Source organism: Diabrotica virgifera, chromosome 1 (assembly GCF_917563875.1).
Source record: "Diabrotica virgifera virgifera chromosome 1, PGI_DIABVI_V3a".
Lineage (NCBI taxonomy): Eukaryota > Metazoa > Arthropoda > Insecta > Coleoptera > Chrysomelidae > Diabrotica > Diabrotica virgifera.
This window is the reverse complement of record NC_065443.1, coordinates 205428143-205449657: the sequence shown is the minus strand read 5'-3', so window position 1 is coordinate 205449657 and position 21515 is coordinate 205428143. Positions and strand designations below refer to the sequence as shown.

General features: G+C 35.8%; 1 protein-coding gene across 3 annotated transcripts in view; it reads left to right on the top strand.

The window, feature by feature from the left end:
* Positions 1 to 21515, top strand: part of LOC126881859 (PHD finger protein 14) — a 129655-nt gene that overhangs the window by 5398 nt on the left and 102742 nt on the right. For all 3 annotated transcript variants that reach the window (XM_050646506.1, XM_050646499.1, XM_050646517.1), the window contains exon 3: positions 20725 to 20867. In XM_050646506.1, coding sequence (XP_050502463.1) covers positions 20725 to 20867 — 143 coding nt within the window. The remainder of the gene's footprint in view (positions 1 to 20724; positions 20868 to 21515) is intronic.

Here is a 21515-nt window from a genome sequence, read left to right as displayed (position 1 = left end):
ACTTTTACAAGAAGTTTGACTGTTATCGCACTCATAGAGAACTATTGAATGAACTTTACAGAAGCATCCTTTCAAGGAGGATATCATTGATAGATTTGCTTCCCTTAACGATCAAAGGATCGACTTGATTTATAAAAACTAATTAAGTCAGTTTTATTAATATATCTAATACATACTGCTTTTTGCTCAAGTATCTCTTCACCATCGTCTCTAACATAAGTGCCATAAAAAAAGTTTTGAAGTTGTTAGGGCCCTAAATTTTTTTAAAGAATTTTTAATGGGTTTTGGGCGCGACATATGTATAATTATACCGAAATTTCTTTTGGGTCAGGCAGACTTTCCTCATCTTCACCACTTTTTTAGGCCACGAGCCGTTGCTGAATTACCCCCTCTATGGCTCAGTAGTAAGAGAGTCTACCTTTGGATTAAGGGGTTGTGAGTTCGAATCTCATCAGGGATAGGAATTTTTTCATTTATTAAAAATTAATAGGTGAAAATAATTTCTCTCTTTCCTGTGGGATCCGGTACACACCAAAGGAACCGTAGACGTTAGGCATCTCTTTGGAAAACATACAATTAGCATCTCTTTGAAAAGACAAAGAAGTCGACTTTTCAAAGTAACAAGACATTTACTAAACACACACACTACACATTACTCCCAAAAGCTAGTTATAAGTATACAGCGTGTGTCAGCCAAATGGAATAAATTCAATAGTTATACTAATTGTTTTTTGAAAAATGCTGAGACTTGTTGATTAGTATTTCAAATCTAAATTTTTCACATACAATAATAATGTAATGTAATGTTCCTATTTAGAGATATGACGTCATCGTTAATTTTCTTAAATGGCAACACTGTTATTTTAATGGCTATTTAGATAGAGCGAGTAAAGTTATACATAACTGCAAAATATCAAATTTTTATTTTCTGACATTTACAAGATAATAAAAAATAAAGTTATGTCTGTAATGTGGAATAAACTTAATAGTTCAAATAATAATTGTTTTTTTTTTGAAAAATGTTCAGACCTGTCGATTAGTATTTCAAATCGAAATTTTTTACATACAAAATAATGTATACAGGGTTTCCCAATTTAGAGATTTAATGTTATTTTTTATTATCTTGTAAATGTTAAGGAATAAAAATTTAATATTTTGTAGTTATGTATAACTTTACACACCCTATCAAAATGACAGTGTTGCCATTTAAGAAAATCAACGATGACGTTATTTCTCTAAATTGGAATACCCTGTATACATGATTATTGTATGAAAAAAATTTCCATTTGAAATACTAATCGACAGGTCTAATCATTTTTCAAAAAAAACAATTATTATTTGAACTTTTGAATTTATTCCAAATTACAGACATAACTTAGTTATTTTTTATTATCTTGTAAACGGTAAGGAATAAAAATTTGATATTTTTCAGTTATGTATAACTTTACACACCCTATCAAAATAGCTATCAAAATGATAGTGTTGCCATTTAAGAAAATCAACGAAGACGTCATATCTCTAAATTGGGACACCCTGTATACATGACTATTGTATGAAAAAACTTTCCATTTGAAATACTAATCGACAGGCTTAAGCATTTTTCAAAAAAAACAATTAGTATTTGAACTATTGAATTTATTCCATTTGGCTGACACACGCTGTATGTAATTACATGGCTAAAGGTTCAACACCAAGGCCAGAAAACAAACAAAAAAAAGTAATCAATGAAAACAAGTAGTGGTACAATAACTGGATTAACAAATGAATGGGTTAAAACCAAAGTGGTGTAAGTCATATTTTTGAAATGATGTAAGCCTTGCTTTATATTCTTGATATGTAGACTTCTTGAAAGAAAAAGTGGTGTAAGTTTTTACTGTATTACTGTACATACACCACTTTTCCTGATGATTAGGGGTGTAGTTATCAAAGTTGTGTGGTCGGCGGACAAAAGCAGACAAGTCAATTTTTGAGAAATTTTTTTATTTATTAAAATCATCTAAAAAAAATTATCTACCACTGGAATAAAACTATTCATTTTAGAGATGAACTCAACCAATCAAATAAAAAATTCAGCGTTTGTATTTAATCCAAAATTTGTTTTTGGCCAACAATTTTTTTACAAGTTGATAATTTAACACATTTTGTTAAAAATAAAATACTTACATAAGTATAATTGATTTGAATCAAATACCACATTTCTTCTTAGTAGGTACTAATAAAAATTAATAAACTCTTATTCATTAAATATGCATTAAAATTCTGATTTATGAATAATAAACAAACATTCGAAACAATAAAAAAAATTACAAGCACTTTATTTGTGGCAAGTTTGTGAAGATTTAGCTTGGGTATATTTCCCATCATGGCTGTTTTTTTTTGGTATTTCGTAGCAAGCCGTACATCTTCTTTTCCTATTATCATCAACTAAAACATGATTTTCGTGGATGTGATTAGGCGTAGGAGACCTTGTAAAACTTTCGTCCAAAAGATGAGTGATAACTTGTTCCTTGAATTTCGTGATGGACTTTTTTTCTTTGTTGCCATCTAATATAAGCAATACGCATTTATTGCGTTGTTTTTCTATTTTCTTGTCGCGTCTTCTCACAGGAGCCATTTCATTGCTATGTTTTGTTGTTATTACCATAATAACATCTTTTTTGTTCAACTCGCGACTAACAAAATCAGACAACAGCAAACGTGTTTGCTGACTCCAAATCGATACAAGTGGCCAAGGGTGTAATTTTAAAAAAAAAAGGGCAACTTTTATCCGTTTCAATACAACAACGTTTTTACGGGAAAATATCATTATAACACATAAATTATATAAGATACAGTTAAATAGTTCATTTTTGATACATATTATTTTAGGAATTTTGCAAACTATCCCCAAGAAGTGTGTTTTTTAACTCTTCTTCTTCTTCTTCTTCTTCTTCTTCTTCTTTTTATATAGACACTACTCTGTCTGTTTTTCAATGTGCCTCCAGTAAGTTGTCATTCCATCTTTTTCGTGGTCTTCCCACTGATCGTCTTCCTATTGGAGAACCGTCTCTCGCCGTCCTTACTACTCTATTTGTTGTCATTCGGCTTATGTGGTCGTTCCATTCTACTCTTCTGCTTTTCACCCAGTTATTAATGTTGTCCACCTTGCATCTCCTTCGTATATCTGCCTTTCACTTCTTTTCCGATGTTTTTATTTGTCCATATTGTTTCATTCAGGCAACCTGCGGCTCTGTTTGCTTTATTCACCTGATCTTCCACTTCTGTTTCGAGCTTTCCTTAGCTGCATAGTGTGATGCCTAGATATTTAAACTCCATGACTTGTTCTATTATCTGCTGTTATTACCATGCATTTAGTCTTTTTTGGGGAAATTAACATGTTAAATTTTCTAGCGGTTATATTAAATTCGTGCAGCATACGTTGTAAATCATCTTCACTTTGAGAGATTAGTATTGCGTCGTCTGCATAGCAGATTATTTTAAGTTGTTTTTCTCTCATTTGGTATCCTTTTTTTGTTCTTACTTTTTTTATTATTTCGTCCATGATCAGGTTGAACAACAGAGGACTCAGGGAATCTCCCTGTCTTATCCCATTGCCAGCTTCAATTGGGTCAGTTAGTTCTTCATCTACTTTTACTTTTATTGTGTTGTTCTGGTAGATATTTTCGATCGTTGTAATTATTCCTAGATTCCTCGATTCCTAGTTTTTTAACAGGTGGCGCTTAACGTGTTAAGTTTCTCTGTATGTTTTTCCAGGATAGTCATTGTAATATTACTCATTAATACCACAGCTGCAGCAACGATACGTTCTCTTTCACTTGGCATTTTGAAATAAAGTTAAATAGTTCAATCTCAATCAAAAACACTCACTACTGTCACGGACTTACACAGACTGTCACGAACTATGGGATGGGAAGAGCTCTGTCTGTTAGCGGCTTTCCACGGTCTGCGATTCTACGGATCATCACGCACAGCCGACGACCACGGACACCAACGCACCGCGGACAGAGGTCTTCCCATGGTCCGCGGTCCGCGACAGTCTGTGTTTTTGATTAAGATTGAATTATTATGTAACTTTATTCCTCGCTAAGTAGCAAAAGGGCTGACGGATTCATGAAAAAAGAATATTATATTATATGTGACTCATTTAATTTGGGTGTTGATTACATTGCGTTTGTCATGTTTCTTATCTCTTTCAATGTTTTCGTTTAGAATATGATGTGAAATGTGTAGTATGCACATTCCATGTAAATCAATAATTAGACACATAATGTATTTTATGTTTAACAAAATGTGTTAAATTATCAACTTGTAAAAAAAATCGTTGGTCAAAAGCAAATTTTGGACCAACTTTGGATATTCTTTATAATAGTCAGGGAGGTAGTGTAAAATTTGACCGGAACATTTTAGCATGGGTGTTTTTCTTTATTGAGTTTATGACAAAATAATGTCATAATTGTCAAAATCAAACTTTTCAAAATCGTTTAAAATAATTATATTTTTTCTATTTATATCTTATTTATACATATTTTTATACATTCAAAGGGGGTGTAATTCTAGTTCGCGTCCGCAGGTAATACTGCACATGCACCCTGGGTAAACTAAAGAGCTAGCACAAGAGGCGCCAGACAATCTTTCCTAAAGATCTCCTGGCAGATATCACAGTTATTTTGGAATAATTATTAAAGATGACAGAGTTATTGAATGGAGTTTCCAAAGAAGAATTTACAAAAGAAATTGGACCCAATGTAAGAGCTTGCCAATTAAATATAGAAGGTATAAGTAGAGCCAAATGTCAAATTCTACACAAACTATTAAAAGATAACGATATTGATCTGGTCGCATTACAAGAAACGCATACAGAAAACGAATTTCAATTGAGTTCAAGAGGAAAAATCCCCGGCTATGATCTACTGGGTGCTACCTACGACAGAGCCTACGGTGTAGCAACTTACGTATGTACAGACATAGAAAATGCAGCCTTGATTTCTACTTCTACCAAGAACAACATCAACGAGGTAACTGTGAAATGTGATCTTTATTTTTATACAAAAACTGTGATAGAGCCATACGCTAAATAAATAAATTTATTGAGTTAGGTGTTCCATTAAAAAACGGTGTGTCAGCCGGCCCAAAACCGGGGCTTTTAGGCAAAACAAGATAAATTATGAAACTAGATGGAAAAACCCTACAACTATATGTCAAATATTTATCTCCGTGGCTTACATCCATCATGGCCTAAAATACCTAGCTCCTGGCTTTCACCCAGGTGAGCCGGGTTCCATTCACTACGTTGGAAGTTTTTTTTTTGTTTTTCAAATTGACATTTTAATTTGAAAAATAATTATTTTTGTAATACCATGTTTTTAATAGTTATACGACACAATATAAAAAAGTCTGTATGTCCTTTATAGAATCATAAACTATGCATTTGATCATAATATGATGACCTCAAGCAAAGTTGTTGTACATTAACCCGGGAACGTTTCTGAGTTAATACGACCAACCTAAGTAATCATTATTTGCGCAGACAGCACAAAAAACTATTGTTTATTTGAAAAAAGGGTTGCTTAGGGTTGTATGTATCTTTTGGTTCTACGTCATATAAAATTAAGAAAAAACAGTTTGTCCAAAAAAATAAAAAAAGAATGTAGTGGGGGGAGGCAACCCCCTATTCACTTAGATTAGTCGTACCAACTCAGCAACTTTCAGTCATGTACAACAACTTTGCTTAACCCGGCATTGGTCGCTATATGAGATTTTCTCTCACGGTTTCAGAATATTACACACAACTTTTTCCCTGGTAAATTACACATGCTGTAGTTCCTTCTAGTCTCCGAATTATCCTTCCTCTACAATCGAATAGACTCATCTGCTGAGATGGTGGTTCAGTTGACTTAGTATGGCCCAGGCCCAATTGTTAAGTCAGTGCGCTTAACGTGAGATATTCTCTCATCGCGCGACCACCGTGTATAATATTATTCAGCATTATTTTATTTTGTATTTGCAATATGAATTGTGCAAAGATAATTTTAGAACTTACCCTGTTTCAGAACAATAAAATAAAGGTACTAGTACAAATTTGAAATTTATATTGAAATATTAAAATTAATATTATTTCTACATTTTTAGATTAGGTTAAAATGTAACAGCGCATCAACAGTCACATTGTGTAAAGCTAATAATAACTTTATTAAGTTTAAAATCCATTTTGAAAATTATATTTCGTAAAAAAAGGCGAAAGTTATACCTTTGGGAGACAAAATCTCACGCGCGACCACTCACGCAAGAACCAACCTAGCGCCTAATGCCGGGTTAAGCTCAACATAATAATGATCAAATGCATAGTTTACAATTTGTATCGTATAAAGAATAAAAACGTGGTATTATTAAAATAATTATTTTTCGAATTAAATTGTCAATTTTAAAAACAAAAAAAAAACTTCCAACTTCTTCCCTGGGTGAAAGCCAGGAGCTAGATATTTTAGGCCATGATGGATGTAAATTAAATTTCCTATATTATAGAACTGTCGAATTGTTGAGTTCGACCTTGTTTCGCCCAGTGGCGGATCCAGAAATTTTTTTCGGGGGGGGTCATGGATCTTGATGGTGATTTTAATATATAATTTAGATTTTTCACCTGTACGATTGATATACAGTAGACTCTCTCTATAACGAACACGGTCATTACGAGGTTTCGCTTATAAAGAGGTACACTAGATGTCCCATGAAATTCCTATCGAAATATAACACCTCTATAACGAGGCATATTTGGTTATAACGAGGAAAAATGAAATCGAAGAATATGATGTTTCTTTACCTGTTTTTGGCGTGGTGATGGCTATAAATAAATACCCCAACTGCGTGTATGCAGAAATTCTCAACATCTGTGTGTTTACCGAGACCAGTGATGTATTAAATTCTACCGCCTGTAATAAACTTCTTCCTGTCTATTTATCTACCGACCGATATTGAATTTCACAAATTACGATGGCCAAGTTTCATTGTTGAAGTCGTTCATCGACACCTAATAAACTATGTAAGAGGCATCAAAACATTTCAATAGTGGTCGTATGCACAATATTATTGTTGTCTGATATAACAAGATCCGCTTATAACAAGGTAATTAGTCCGCCATTTCAGTTCTCTTTATAGAGGGAGTCTACTGTAGTTTATCCCTCATGTATTATAAGGGAACCATTTTCTCAATAATTATTATTTTAAGCGATATATTAAATCAATGAAAAGCACATATCGGCAAAATATCACTTTTTTTCTTTGACATGTTTGCTGTGCGTATGTGTAGTGTATGCCAAATTTCATGTCAATTCAAGCGGTTCTTTAACATTTACAAGCTTTGCAATATTTTTACCGTCAATGAATTGACTATAACATTTATTTATTAATTAAATATTTAAGTATTTGAACAAATAAATAATATTACTTCGAATCGTGGTAACAATAGATAATTATTAAATGCTGTTAAAATTTTTGTAACAAATCTGCTTCTGGCTTCTATCTGAGTACATAATATTTTTGTAAATTGAAAAAGATTTTCGACATCAATTGATATAACTGAACTGAGGCATTTTTAAAATCATACATGAAAAAAAAGAAAGTATAAACCCAAAGAAAGCTCCTGGATTTGCTCTTATCACTGGAGAAGTGTTAAAGTAACTTCCAAGAAAGCTATAATAAAATTAACACATTAAATGCTTTCTTGAAGTACGTACGGTTTCGAAAAGATATGGAAGCTGACAAAAATCATAATGACACTAAAACCAGGAAGACCTCAACAATTGCGACAGTTGCAGACGACACGTGAATTTTAGCAGTCGGAAAAAACCACGAGGAAGCAGCAACCATGCTACAAAATTCTGTTTGGACACTAATTAACATCTGGACCAGGCGATGGCATATCAAACTGAATAAAAGAAAATCTGTTATGTCAATCTTACTAACAAAAGAGAATAACATATTCCATTCAGTATAAATAGAAACCAAATAAGTAGCTTACGCAAATACGGCAAAATATTTGGGTATGACATTAAATTCAAAGCTACGCTGGAAAGCGTATACATATTAATAAAAAAAGGAAGGATTAGAAATTAATTTCAGAAAGATGTACTGGTTGATAGTGAACAAATCCATTCTGTCTACTTACAAAAATTGTTTGTACAAACTTGCTTATTGATCGTAGTAAATGATCAGATAGCAATAATCATTAGTTTCCTTATAACATTTTTTTTTTTCAAATTTACAATATTATTTGGGTCTAAATTAAATGGTTCGGAAAATTTTTTACCTAGTACTTGAACTACTTCAGAAAGAACCTAGTAATCACTGTTTTTTCCATGCCTGCTTTAAATTTTTGTAAAATCTCCTCTCCAATATTACCTTTAACGTTTGATTACAATGATTCAATTCTTTGGAATCTTGAAAATATCAAGATATGACTGCGATAAAAAAAGCACAAATAAAGGCAAACGGACGATCTTCTTTGAGAAAAAAAAATTTAAGCGACCTTTCGGTAATAACTATTGAATGATTGAATTTCTAAGAGCCTATTTTTTCATCATCAGAAATTACAAAAATGGCATGAAAAAAATACATCGATTTATTGCGAACCAGCCTTGTATTGCCACGTATTAGAAGATATTACAATTTTTAAAATTTTTATTTGTACCACCCTGTAAATATTTAAAATAAAACAAAACGTGTTCAGGGATTCAATTTTACAACCAAAGTTATTTCTAAATGGACCGTCAATACCTATAAAATTTTTTACCTAAACCCTTATTTAAGGGCCGCTTATAAGAATATTGGTATTTTCAAACTATTATTATTGATGATTTATTAAAATACTGGACTGGGAATAATTTACCTGAATGTTCAATATATCTGCAGAACATCTGTGACATCTTTGGGAGATTAGATTTTAAACTTAATAGATATTCCACGAATATACGACTGTTTTGGATTATCTCGACAACGAATATTTTACTGTGCAAAATATGAAGAACGAAAGTAAATTGCAAATTATTACATTGTTGCTTATTTGGAATAATTATTATTAGAGCCATTTACTTTTGTACTTCTTATGTAGCATACTAAAATATTCGTTGTCGTGGTAATCCAAAACAGTATTTGACAGCTCTCGATTTTTCTATTTTTTTTAGCATTATTCGATTGATATTTATTTTCTTTTGGGAGGGGTCATGACCCCTGTGACCCCCCCTTGTATCCGCCACTGGTTTCGCCAGAAAAATAAATCTTCAAAACTTGTTTTTGTCGAGTTCGCCCTTACTACCTGCATTTGTAAACGCAAATTTCTCGAAACTTGCTTTTGTTGAATTCGCCCTTACTATCCGCAACGCCTCATATAAGTTGTAGGCTTTTTCCATCTTGTTTCATATTGTAGCGGTTATTTACTGTAATTACTTCTAATTACAATAAAACTAGCGGTTCGTAATTTATATACGACTTTATTTTTTTATTTATACAAGTTTACTTTACAAACTTTAGCTTAAGACTAACTCTATTTACAAATATGTCCTATTTATATATGCGATACAGATATTCCAGAAATATCTATATATCTCCAGCTATGTCCATGTGACCGCTTGCACGTCATCGGCGCTGCATCGGCGTATCTCGAAACATCGATAGTGTTCTGTCTGTCCGGAGACGGGAGCTGGTATACGAGGGTAGGTCAATAATTATTTTGTTACACTGCTCCCCTCTTAAGATCTGAGCGTCCCGATCAGCAACTCTAGATGGCCCAGGATGGCGGAATCTACAGGATTCTCCAGCTCTGCATACACCCCTAGAAAAGAAGTAACAGTCTACTGTCTTTGAAGGGTATGACATCTTCGGGTTCATGCAACACACAGTAATCCGTACGCCAGTTTCTCTGAAGATCACTTCCAGCATGCTTCTCACAATCTTCCAATCCAGATTTTCTACTGCATGGCCAATTTTTGGTAAAGCCAAATCTTTGATGTCATAATTACAGACCATTTTCTTCAAATTAGTTAGAGCACGCCATATGTTCTCGTAGCTTGGCGTGTCCGTATAAGACTTCCTGGTCACTATATACAGCAAAGATCGAGGACCATCTTCCAATCGCAATACTCTTCCAATTTTAGGTTGTTGATTCCTTAACTCGTCCAGGCGGCCGAACTTTCTATTGAATACGGACGAGATTCCTTTAGTCATCTCGAGGTCTTGTGCAACACAGTGGGCTAGAGAGACGTTTTCTGGAACACCAAACAGATCTTGCTGAACTTCTGTGGTCACGCCGAATCTAGCACTCTTTCTTTCTGCGTAATTTGACATAAATTCCTTAAAACTTGGCTGTGGTGCATCTTTCATCTCCTGTTGGAGGACTCGGGCTTCCTCTGTTTCATTTGAGCCAGCATATGGTGCAAGACGATTTATGTGAATAACTTTTGGTTTACCGTTTGGTAACTTCTTAATTCTGTATATTACGTCATTTATTTTCTTCTTAACTTCATACGGACCTTCCCATTGTCTTTGCAGTTTAGGACACAGGCCTCGACGACGTTGTGGATTATAAAGCCAGACAAGATCACCTACTTCGAAGCTTTCATTCTTGCAGCGAGAATCATATTGATCTTTCATTCTGTCACTGGCTATCTGGATGTGTTGTCGGGCAAGTTCATGAATGTTGTTCATTCGTAACTTCAGGCGGTCTACGTATTCTTCGCCTGCAACATATTCCTCGGAAGGTCTGCAGCCAAACTCTAGGTCGCAGGGCAAACGAACTTCAATACCCAACATCAGGCAGGTTGGTGTTTGACCTGTAGTTTCGTTCACGGCCGAGCGGTAGGCCATCAGGAATAAATGAATGTGTTGGTCCCAATCTCGCTGATGTTCAGATACAACTTTGGACAAGTGTTTACCCATCGTTCGGTTCATCCTCTCGACCATTCCATCTGATTGAGGATGCAGGGGTGTTGTTCTGGTCTTATTGGCACCAATCAATTTACAAACGTTTTGGAAAAGAGCTGACTCAAAGTTTCGCCCTTGGTCGGAGTGGATCTCCAAGGGAACACCAAATCGGCTGAAGAATTCTTTAACAAGTACCTCTGCAACGGTAGCAGCTTCTTGATTCGGTAATGCATAGGCCTCGGTCCATTTCGTAAAATAGTCCATGGCTACCAGAATGTATTTATTTCCAGCATCGGTTTCTGGAAATGGACCTGCAATGTCGATTGCTACTCTTTCCATAGGACTTCCAACATTGTACTGTCTCATGGGTGCTCTCTTTTTACCAACTGGACCATTACCGGATGCACACAGTTCACATTTCCGGCACCATCTTCTTACATCATCTTTACAGTTCACCCAATAGAACCGTTCTCGAACCTTTTGCAGAGTCTTCGTAATACCAAAGTGTCCACCTGATGTACCGTCATGCAACTGACGCAATACTTCTGACACTTTACTTTTAGGTACAATCAACTGAAGCTTAGATTCTGTACCATCATCGTTCTCAAAGGTTCTGTACAGAAGATCATCTTTTAGTATCAGGCAATTCCATTGGCTCCAGTAGGCCTTGACTTCCGGACTACATGCACTAATGTTTTGCCAACTAGGTCTCTCACCTCGACGCATCCAATCCAATACTCTTTTTATACATGGATCGTCTTCTTGGGCTTCTTGTAACTGTTGTGGCTGCCATTGCTCATTAACGACGGTGGTTCGTCTCACGGGGCAAAATCGTTCCTCTAATTTGGCACAGTGATTACAATTTGCACTGCATGGTCGTCTCGAAAGGGCATCAGCATTTGAATGAACTCTTCCGGCCCTGTGTTCTATCTCATAATCATATTCTTGAAGTCGTTCTAACCATCTTGCCATCTGGCCCTCTGGATTACGGAATTGTATGAGCCATTTTAGAGCAGCGTGATCTGTTCGAAGAAGGAACTTTCTGCCGTACAAGTATTTATGGAAATGTTCGCAAGCCTTCACTACACCCAGCAGTTCTCTTCTGGTAACGCAATAGTTTCTTTCTGGTTTCGACAGGACTTTGCTGAAATAAGCGATGACTTTTTCCTGTCCATCCTGGATTTGTGAGAGAACAGCTCCTATGGCACTGTTGCTAGCATCGGTATCCAAAACAAATTTTCCTGCCTGTCCCGGGTAGCTTAATATCGGTGCACTGATCAGAGCCCTTTGTAGTTGTTCGAAAGCTTTTTGACACTCCTCACTCCATGTATATTCTTTGCCCTCCTCCGTCAACTTTGTTAGGGGCTTGGAGATATTGGCAAATCCTTTGACAAATCGTCGGTAATATGTACATAGGCCAAGGAAACTTCTAATTTCATGTTTATCTTTTGGTACTGGCCAATCTTTAATTGCATCAATCTTTTCAGGATCAGCTGTTACACCATTACTCGATACAATATGTCCTAAGTACTTAACTTCTCGTCGAAACATGTGACATTTCTTCGGACTTAACTTCAAGTTCGCTGCCCTCAATCGTTGAAAGACGTCTATTAGATTCTTGGCATGTTCATCAAAGGACCTTCCAACCACAATTACATCATCCAAGTAAACCAGGCATGTTTTCCATGTTAGACCTCTTAAAACTGCCTCCATTAATCTTTCAAATGTGGCAGGGGCATTACATAAACCAAACGGCATAGCCGTAAACTGCCAAAGCCCTGATCCTATCGAAAATGCGGTTTTCTCCCGATCGGCTGGCTCCATGTCTACTTGCCAATATCCACTTTTTAAATCGAGTGTGGAAAACCAACGAGAACCGGAGAGAGTATCCAATGTATCGTCTATTCTGGGCAAAGGATAACTATCTTTTTTTGTTACCGCGTTGAGCTGGCGGTAGTCGATACAAAAACGCGTTGAACCATCTTTCTTCTTTACCAGAACTACTGGTGATGTCCATGGACTGTTCGATGGTTCAATTACCCCTTGTTTGTCCATATCCTTGATAATCTCTTCGGCTTCATCTCTTTTCGCAAATGGAAGTCGTCTAGGCCGTTGTCTGATTGGCTGAGCGTCTCCGGTATTTATTTTATGCGTTACTATGCTTGTTTTTCCCTTATCCTTCGTGTCAATAGCAAAAACATCTTGATACTCTATCAGCATAGATGTCACTTTTTCCGTTCGTTCATGATCAAGATCTTGGCATCTTTCAATGATCATCTCAACAAGCTCCTTTGGATACTTCGCCTTCGATGATTTCTCATTGGTATTCACAGAGCAAATTGAAGCCACGGGAACACACTGCCCGATCAAAGCTCCTCTACTTAACTTGATAGCAGTTTCCCTTAAATTCATAACTCTTACAGGGATCGCATCTCGAACTTTTACCAAAGTTTTCGCCGTTAGGAACTCGACATTATCCACATCTTCGACCATCCTTAAACTTCCCTCTCGGCAGTGTCCATCAAGCATGGTCATCAGAATTTTCTCACTATTACCGGGTATGGTTACGTCGCATGTAGTAAGTAAGCGGATGACATCTTCTTTGTCGTCGTGAAAGGGCAACTCTTCACCATTGATCTTGAGAACTCCATTTTGAACATCCAATATTGCCCCCACTTTCCTTAGTACGTCCATCCCCAATATGAATTCGTCGGAGATCTCGGCAATTAATACTTGATGTTCAACTGTGGTCTGGCCAATGGATACTGACATATTAGCCTCGCCATATGTATTAATTAGCTCACCAGTCGCTGTTCTAAGCTTTACTGTTGCAGGTGATAATTTATTATGGTCTCGTACTACATCTGGACGTGCGATAGTTCTCGTTGCACCTGTATCCACCAAAAATGATCTACATCTATTACTGATACGACCTTCGATGTATAAGTTGTGGATTCCACCGGAGGACGTAAGGTTGACAGTTACTATGGGGGCTCTAGTTCTCGAGGTCGGCAGTTGCCCCTTGGTGTCGACCCGCTCTAGTTTTCCGACGGCTGTACGATCTTCTTACAATTACGACGAATGTGGCCTACGTCTCCACAATTCCAACATCTAGGCTCGCGTCTCTTTGGCATCTGATTACTTAATACTCTCCGTATAATTTCCTCCAGACGTTCATCGTTGTGTTCGTCACTTTCTTCAATGGTTCTTACTCTATGGCCTCGTGAAGTTTGACTAGCCGTTTCGTGTTCCAATGCAATAGCAAGTGCTTCATCTAAAACTTTCGGTCTTGCTAGTCGTAAAGCTTTCTGTAGTTCATTATCTTTCAGCCCATTGACGAAGGTATCTACTGCAATTTCTTCTAAAACGCTGTCTGGCACCTCTGGATAAGCCAACCGCACCACACGAGCCACATCTGCTTCAAATTCTTGCAGATTCTCACTTGCTCGTTGACTTCTACTTCGCAGTTGTGCTTTGTATACTTGTTGTAGATGGGCATCTCCATAGCGTTTTTCTAGACGAGTGAACAAGGTCTGGTAACAATTTTCTTGACCCTTGGGAATTGACCTTAATATATCTGCAGCATCACCTCGTAAAGCAGCAGTCAAGGAAACAGCCTTTTCTTGTTCGGTCCAATGATTGGCGGTCGCAATAGCTTCAAATTGTTTAAGGTATATGGACCAAGAGGACTTTCCATCAAATGGTGGTAATTTGAATCTCATATTATGCGACGTTTCGTCTCTCGGTAGTTCATCTTTCACCACAGGATCTAACGCTGCTGCATTAACTGATGGTTGTACTTTTGTATCGGTTATCATGCTCTCTAGTTGTTTGATCTTTTCTTCTACGGTCTCTACACTTTTCTGCATCTTATCGAATGTTCTAGAAACTTCTTCAAATTTCTCGTTGTTCTGTCTACAAACTTCTTCAAGTTTTTCGTTGTTTTGTCTACAGACCTCTTTAAAAGTTTCGTCAATCTTTTGAGAAGTCTCGTCGAATCTTTTAGCAACATTTTCGAATTTATCGTCGCTTTTTCTACAAGTTTCATCAATCTTTTGAGAAGTCTCGTCGAATCTTTTAGCAACATTTTCGAATTTATCGTCGCTTTTTCTAGAAGTTTCATTGATCGTTTCAGAAACAGTTTTTAATTTCGATAAGATTACTTGTTCTGCTGACTGGAAGTGGAACGTCTCTGGGTCATCTCCGTTCTTCGTGAGGACATCCTTGAGTCGTGCTTGTAGGACTATCTTGCACCCACTGCTGTCTAATTCGTACTCTTCTAATTGTTCACGGAGCTGTTTTATGGTCAGTTCTTGTAGCAACATCTTTGGTCGGCACACACGTACTTTTCAAAATGTCTAAGTCTTTCCGAATACCGAACAATCAACGCACTTCAATTATTCCCGACGAATAAAGTTCAAAAGTCTTTCCGAATACCGAACAATTAACGCACTCCGATTATTCCCGACGAATAAAGTTCAAAAGTCTTTTTTTTCACTTTTCATTTATTTACACTCCACACCGTTAACACCACTGTAGCGGTTATTTACTGTAATTACTTCTAATTACAATAAAACTAGCGGTTCGTAATTTATATACGACTTTATTTTTTTATTTATACAAGTTTACTTTACAAACTTTAGCTTAAGACTAACTCTATTTACAAATATGTCCTATTTATATATGCGATACAGATATTCCAGAAATATCTATATATCTCCAGCTATGTCCATGTGACCGCTTGCACGTCATCGGCGCTGCATCGGCGTATCTCGAAACATCGATAGTGTTCTGTCTGTCCGGAGACGGGAGCTGGTATACGAGGGTAGGTCAATAATTATTTTGTTACAATATTTTATCTTTTTTTGCCTAAAAGCCCCGGTTTTGGGACAGTTGACACATTATTTGTTAATAAGCTTTGGAACACCTAACTAAATAAAGAAAAATCAGTCATGCTAAAATGCTCAGGTCAAATTTGACACTACCTATACAGTGTAGCAGTGGCGTGCGGTGACATTTTCGGAAGAGGAAGCGATTCAATAAGGGTTTAACAAATATTTTCTTACGAGGGTCGAGATCAAAACATATACCTACTTAATAGGTGTATACCTAATGTATTACCTGTTAACTTATATCGACTAAAAACAAGAACTACAAAAAATTAGGTATAGTGTTTAACCCAGTCTGAGAGACATGCACACGCCTTGAGAATGAGATTCGAGTGATACAAATTCATTGAGGCAAGGAGGATTTACTCTTATAAGCGGGCGTCACTCCATCCCGCCCCAATGCTTCATACTATCCACTTCCCCTCCGATAGCACTCTGATGCGCTATATGGGCTCTCTATCAGCAAGTGCTTATTATGTGGGAGTCCTGGATACAAGGACTCACAAACAAAATCCTACCCCGATCAATGCAGGTTAGTGACTCTAGTGACTTAGTATATCGTATATCTAGTGACTTATCATCGATCTGTACTGCTTGTCAGGGTCGAGTCCCTGCTCCAGGCTTGGTTTCTTTAAATATAAAAAGAAGAGCTCTATTCAAAATTGTTTTTATATTCCGATTTCGAATCACCTTCCATAACACACAACTTTCAACAATATGACACTTATTTACTTATACTTGAGTCCTATTCTCTTACCAACCAATGCAAATTTTTTGTCGATAACATCGTCGTAAAATTTTGGATTTTCTGATAATTGTTTAATAAATGCACTCTTTTGCAATGGATAATAGGTCTAACTTGGAAAGTCTGTCTTCACTTGTAAAATTTATTGTAAAACTTTTGATGCGTTTTAATACTGAAAAACTTCGTTCAACTGATGCACTTGTAGCTGGGATAGTTAGTACCTACTACTTAACTCACACAACTTGCCCACTTCACACAGAGACTGATTTAAACCAGTGGTATTCAAAAAATTCAACCGATTCCTAAGTATTTCTTTATCACTAATTTCAGGTGTTTTATAAATGACATTTAACTGAGAATGCAAAGCTAGATTATCAAAAAAAATCATAATTTAATCGTACTGAATTAAATAGGTACATACCTCTGTGGGAGATTTTAATGAATTATAATTAGACATATTAAAATTACATAATTCTACATATTTTATTTCTTTAAAATTTTCAAAGTGATAATTCATTTGTTGTAGAATATTATCAAAAATTTCGATATATAATCGTCGATAGGTCTCTCTTTCGCCGACAATATCAATATCATTATTTTTCTTTTAGGTTCGAAGCCCATATTTTCAGCTTTATCCCAAATATTTTTAAGCAGCTCATTTTTTTAATCATCATAAGTCATCAAATTGTCTTATACAAAATGCAATGTCACTTGACTTCGTCTGTAAAATGTCGTAGGTACTATAAAATATCAGTAAAAGGAAAAATCTCAAAATGTCAAATAAAATATTAGTAAAAATATTAAGCAAAAAATTGAAATCGAGCCATTTGTACCTAAATACCTACCCCTTATAGCAGCAGTAACAGACTCCGCATCTCGTTTTCGAATCGGAAGCGGTTGGACGAGCGCTTCCAGGCGTATCAAAATTCGCGTGAAAGGAACATGACCAGCGAGTGAGGTTATTAAACCCCGACCAATTTTTGAACGGGACAAATGCATGACAAGCAGCGATTTTGAGATGCGCTTCCGTCAGGACCGGACTGAATCGTTGAATTGTGTGCTTATTTGAGACCGTTCGTATGCGATCAAATTTTAATAATGTTTCAATGCCTATTAGTTACATAATAGATTACTTAGATTAGGGAAACATTGTTGATAATTAAATACTAATTAATAATATATGTATTTTCTTATATGGACCACACGCCTCTGCAGTGTAGGTATTTTCTTATCGATAGTATGGGCCTTTAATAAGAGCAACAAAGAGACATGCATTTATTATACATTTAAAACGGGTTAGAAGATATTGGGCGGCCGAAGTAGGAAGGGTCACCAAAAAATTTCGCGTTGTAGGTATGGCTTTGTCAGACAGCGTTGCCGAATTTGGAAAGTATCAAAAGAAAATATTAAAGTAGAAAAAATAATATAGTTAACTTTTTGTAAACAGATATAATAAACAAATTATTTAAAAATAACAAAATATTGTTTGCACCCATTTTAAAAAAATGTGAAAACGTTGAATTATAATTCAACGTTTATTTTTTTACTTATATTTTTCTTTTAAATAATTTGTTTAGTAAATGTACTTATTTGTTCACAAAAAATAATATAGGTACAGTAATGAGTGCGCTATTAAGAACCGGCAAAATAACGCAAAAGATGGAAAGCATAATACCTTGTGAAATAAAAAGAGATGAAACTAATAGAGATGTAAAATTATCGATAGGAACCTATAAATTTACATAACATTACATAGTTTCGCACCTTTAGACATATCTGAGGAGTATAACAAATCTAACCGTGACAGGAGAATTTTATAAAATTCTAAATGTTTTCTGTCACAGACGTCTAAAGGAGGGAAACTATGTAGGTACCTGATGTAATGTAAACTTATAGGTTCCTATCGATAATTTTACACATCTACTAGTTTCATATCTTTTTATATCACAACGTATTAAGTTTTCCATCTTTTGCGTTATTTTGCCGGTTATTAGCGCGCTCATCACTGTATTATTTTTTTTTCTACTTTGATGGATAATTACGCATGTCTGTCTCTCTCAGAGACTTTGTAAACACAACTTTTCCGTCATTAGATAAGACAGGACAAATGAGCTGTCGAATGAAAGCTCATTACCCAACGATCTTATTAAGGTGAGAAATTTGACCTTGCACTTCCGGTTTTAGAGTTGAAACTTGAAGTACTATTTTAAAGTCGTCCAATAAATATTATAAACGACTTATTATTGGACGCGCTTTAGCAAGACGAAAACCATTATATTTTTCCGGCTTTGTGCAAGTCTGTCCGTCCGTCTGTCTATCGAATATAACTCCTACGTTATTAAAACACTCAACTCCGGTAGCAAGATAATATAGCAGGAGACCTGAAAGCTACGGGCGTGGAGAACTGGACAGAGATTGTCTAAGACAGAGAAGAGTGAAGGCATGCTGTCGAGTGGGCTAAAACCCACGAAGGGTTGTAACGCCACGTAGTTCGTAGTAAGTATGAGGTGTCGAATTAAGGATGGTATTAAAGCTGAGAAATTGGGCTTCACACTTCCGGTTGCAGAGCTGAAAGTGGAAGTAGTGTTTTAAAGCCGCCGAAATAGTACAAGCGACATATTATTCGATGCGCTTTAGCAATACGAAGACAAGGTATCAAATTAGATCTTATAACCCAAAGATGGTATCAGTTGCAACCGAGAGTACTGTTTTAAAATCACCGAAATAGTACAATACATTTGTTTTCGTCTTGCTAAAGCGTGTTAAATAATACATTGCTTGTATTAATTCGGCGTCATTAAAACCGTACTCCCGGTTGTAACTCTATAAACGGAAGTCCGAGGTCAAATTTCTTACTTCTAATGCCATATTTGGGTTATAAGCTCTCATTCGACACATCATTTGTCATTCTATTTTTTTGTCGGACGGACTGACTTGACTAATACCGGAAGCATCTTGCTACGGCGGTTGAATAATATGTCGCTTGTACTATTTCGGCGACTTTAAAATAGTACTTGTGCGATCAAGTTTCTCACTTTAATAACAACCTTGGGTTAAGAGCTTTCACTCTTACACCTCATTTGTCCTTCTGTCTGATCTTATGACGGAAAAGTTGTGTTTACAAAGTCTCTGAAACAGAAAAACTTGCATAATTAAAGTAGAAAACATATTATATTAATTTTTGTTAACAAATAGTGTAGGTACTAACCAAATTATTTAAAAGAAAAAACTAATAAAAAAATAAATGTTGAAATACAATTCAACGTTTTCACATTTTTTAAAATTGGCGAAAACAATATTTTTTTACTTAAGTTTTTTTCTTTTAAATAATTTGTTTATTATATCTGTTTACAAAAAGTTAAATATATTATTTTTTCTATTTTAATATTTTCTTTTGATAATTTCCAACTTTGGCAACACTATCTGACAAAGCCATTACCTACGACCCGAAATTTTTTGGTGACCCTTCCCAGTTCCGCCACGTTCGACCGTCCCACATCTTCTAACCCGTTTTAAATGTATAATAAATACATGTCTCTTTGTTACTCTTATTAAAGGTGCATACCATCGATAAGAAAATACCGACTCTGTATAAGTCCCCCGGCTATAAGTCCCCCATTCAATTAAATACAAACGCTGAATTCTTTTGAATTCATCTAGCCCAAAGTGAAAAAAAAAACAACTGGCGTTTACCGTGTTAAAAAATCATGACAGCGTCCGCACGGGTCCATAACGCACCTTTGATCTTTACCGACTTTCAACGGATCACTACAGACGTGTCTGTGCTACCACGGACGACAACTTCCCACGGTGCGTGTTGCGAGCTAATCTGTGTCCGTCGGCGAAATTGCCGATCCTGGGAAGCCGTTGTTACTACGGACCAGCACAGACGCGTCTTTGCTACCACGGACGATACGCTTCCCATGGTGCGTGGTGCGAGCTGGTCCGTGTCCGTCCGCAATATTGCCGATCGTGGGAAGCCGCTATGTGGTGTGCTCTCGTCCGTGGTCGTCGGCTGTGCGCGATGATCCGTAGAATCGCAGACCGTGGGAAGGAGCTATTAGTGTATAGCTCCAAAAGCCACACACACAATTTCCACCCAGTTGGTATTTTTTCTGCTTTATACATTGTACTTAATATTTTATGATTATGAGTATTATTCTATTAATTATTTTCCAGGTGCTGAAGTTAGCGAAGATAATGAAGATGAATCTGAAGATTCCGATTTAGAAATGTTAAAAGATGTTGGTCAACCCAAAACCAATGGTATGGAAAGATCTGTTGCTGATGTGATAGAACAAGCAGCCAAGTCTAAATTGAAGGTAAGGAAGATTAGATGTGTATTGTTAATATACAGGGTGTAACAAAAATACAGGTCATAAATTTAATCACATATTCTGGGACCCAAAATAGTTCGATTGAACCTAACTTACCTTAGTACAAATGTGCACATAAAAAAAGTTACAGCCCTTTGAAGTTACAATATAAAAATCGATTTTTTCCAATATATCGAAAATTATTTTAAATATTTTATTGAAAATGGACATGTGGCATTCTTATGGTAGTAGTATCTTAAGCACAAATTATAGTGAATTTTAGACACCCCATAAAAGTTTTATGGGGGTTTTGTTCCTTTAAACCCCCCAAACTTTTGTGTACGTTCCAATTTAATTATTATTGTAGTACCATTAGTTAAACACTTTGTTTTAAAAACTTTTTTGCCTCTTAGTACTTTTTCGAAAAGTCGAGTTTTTATCGAGATATTTTGAATATTTGTCAAATCCACCACATATTTGTATATGGTTAAGTACGATTATGGAGACTTAGTAACAATATGAAAATTTATTTATGATTTACATTTTTAGGTATATTTTGAACCATATTAAAAAAGAAGCCACATCTCGATAAAAGGTGCCTTATCGTAAAAATACAAAGAGGCAAAAAAGTTTTAAAAACACTGTGTTTAACTA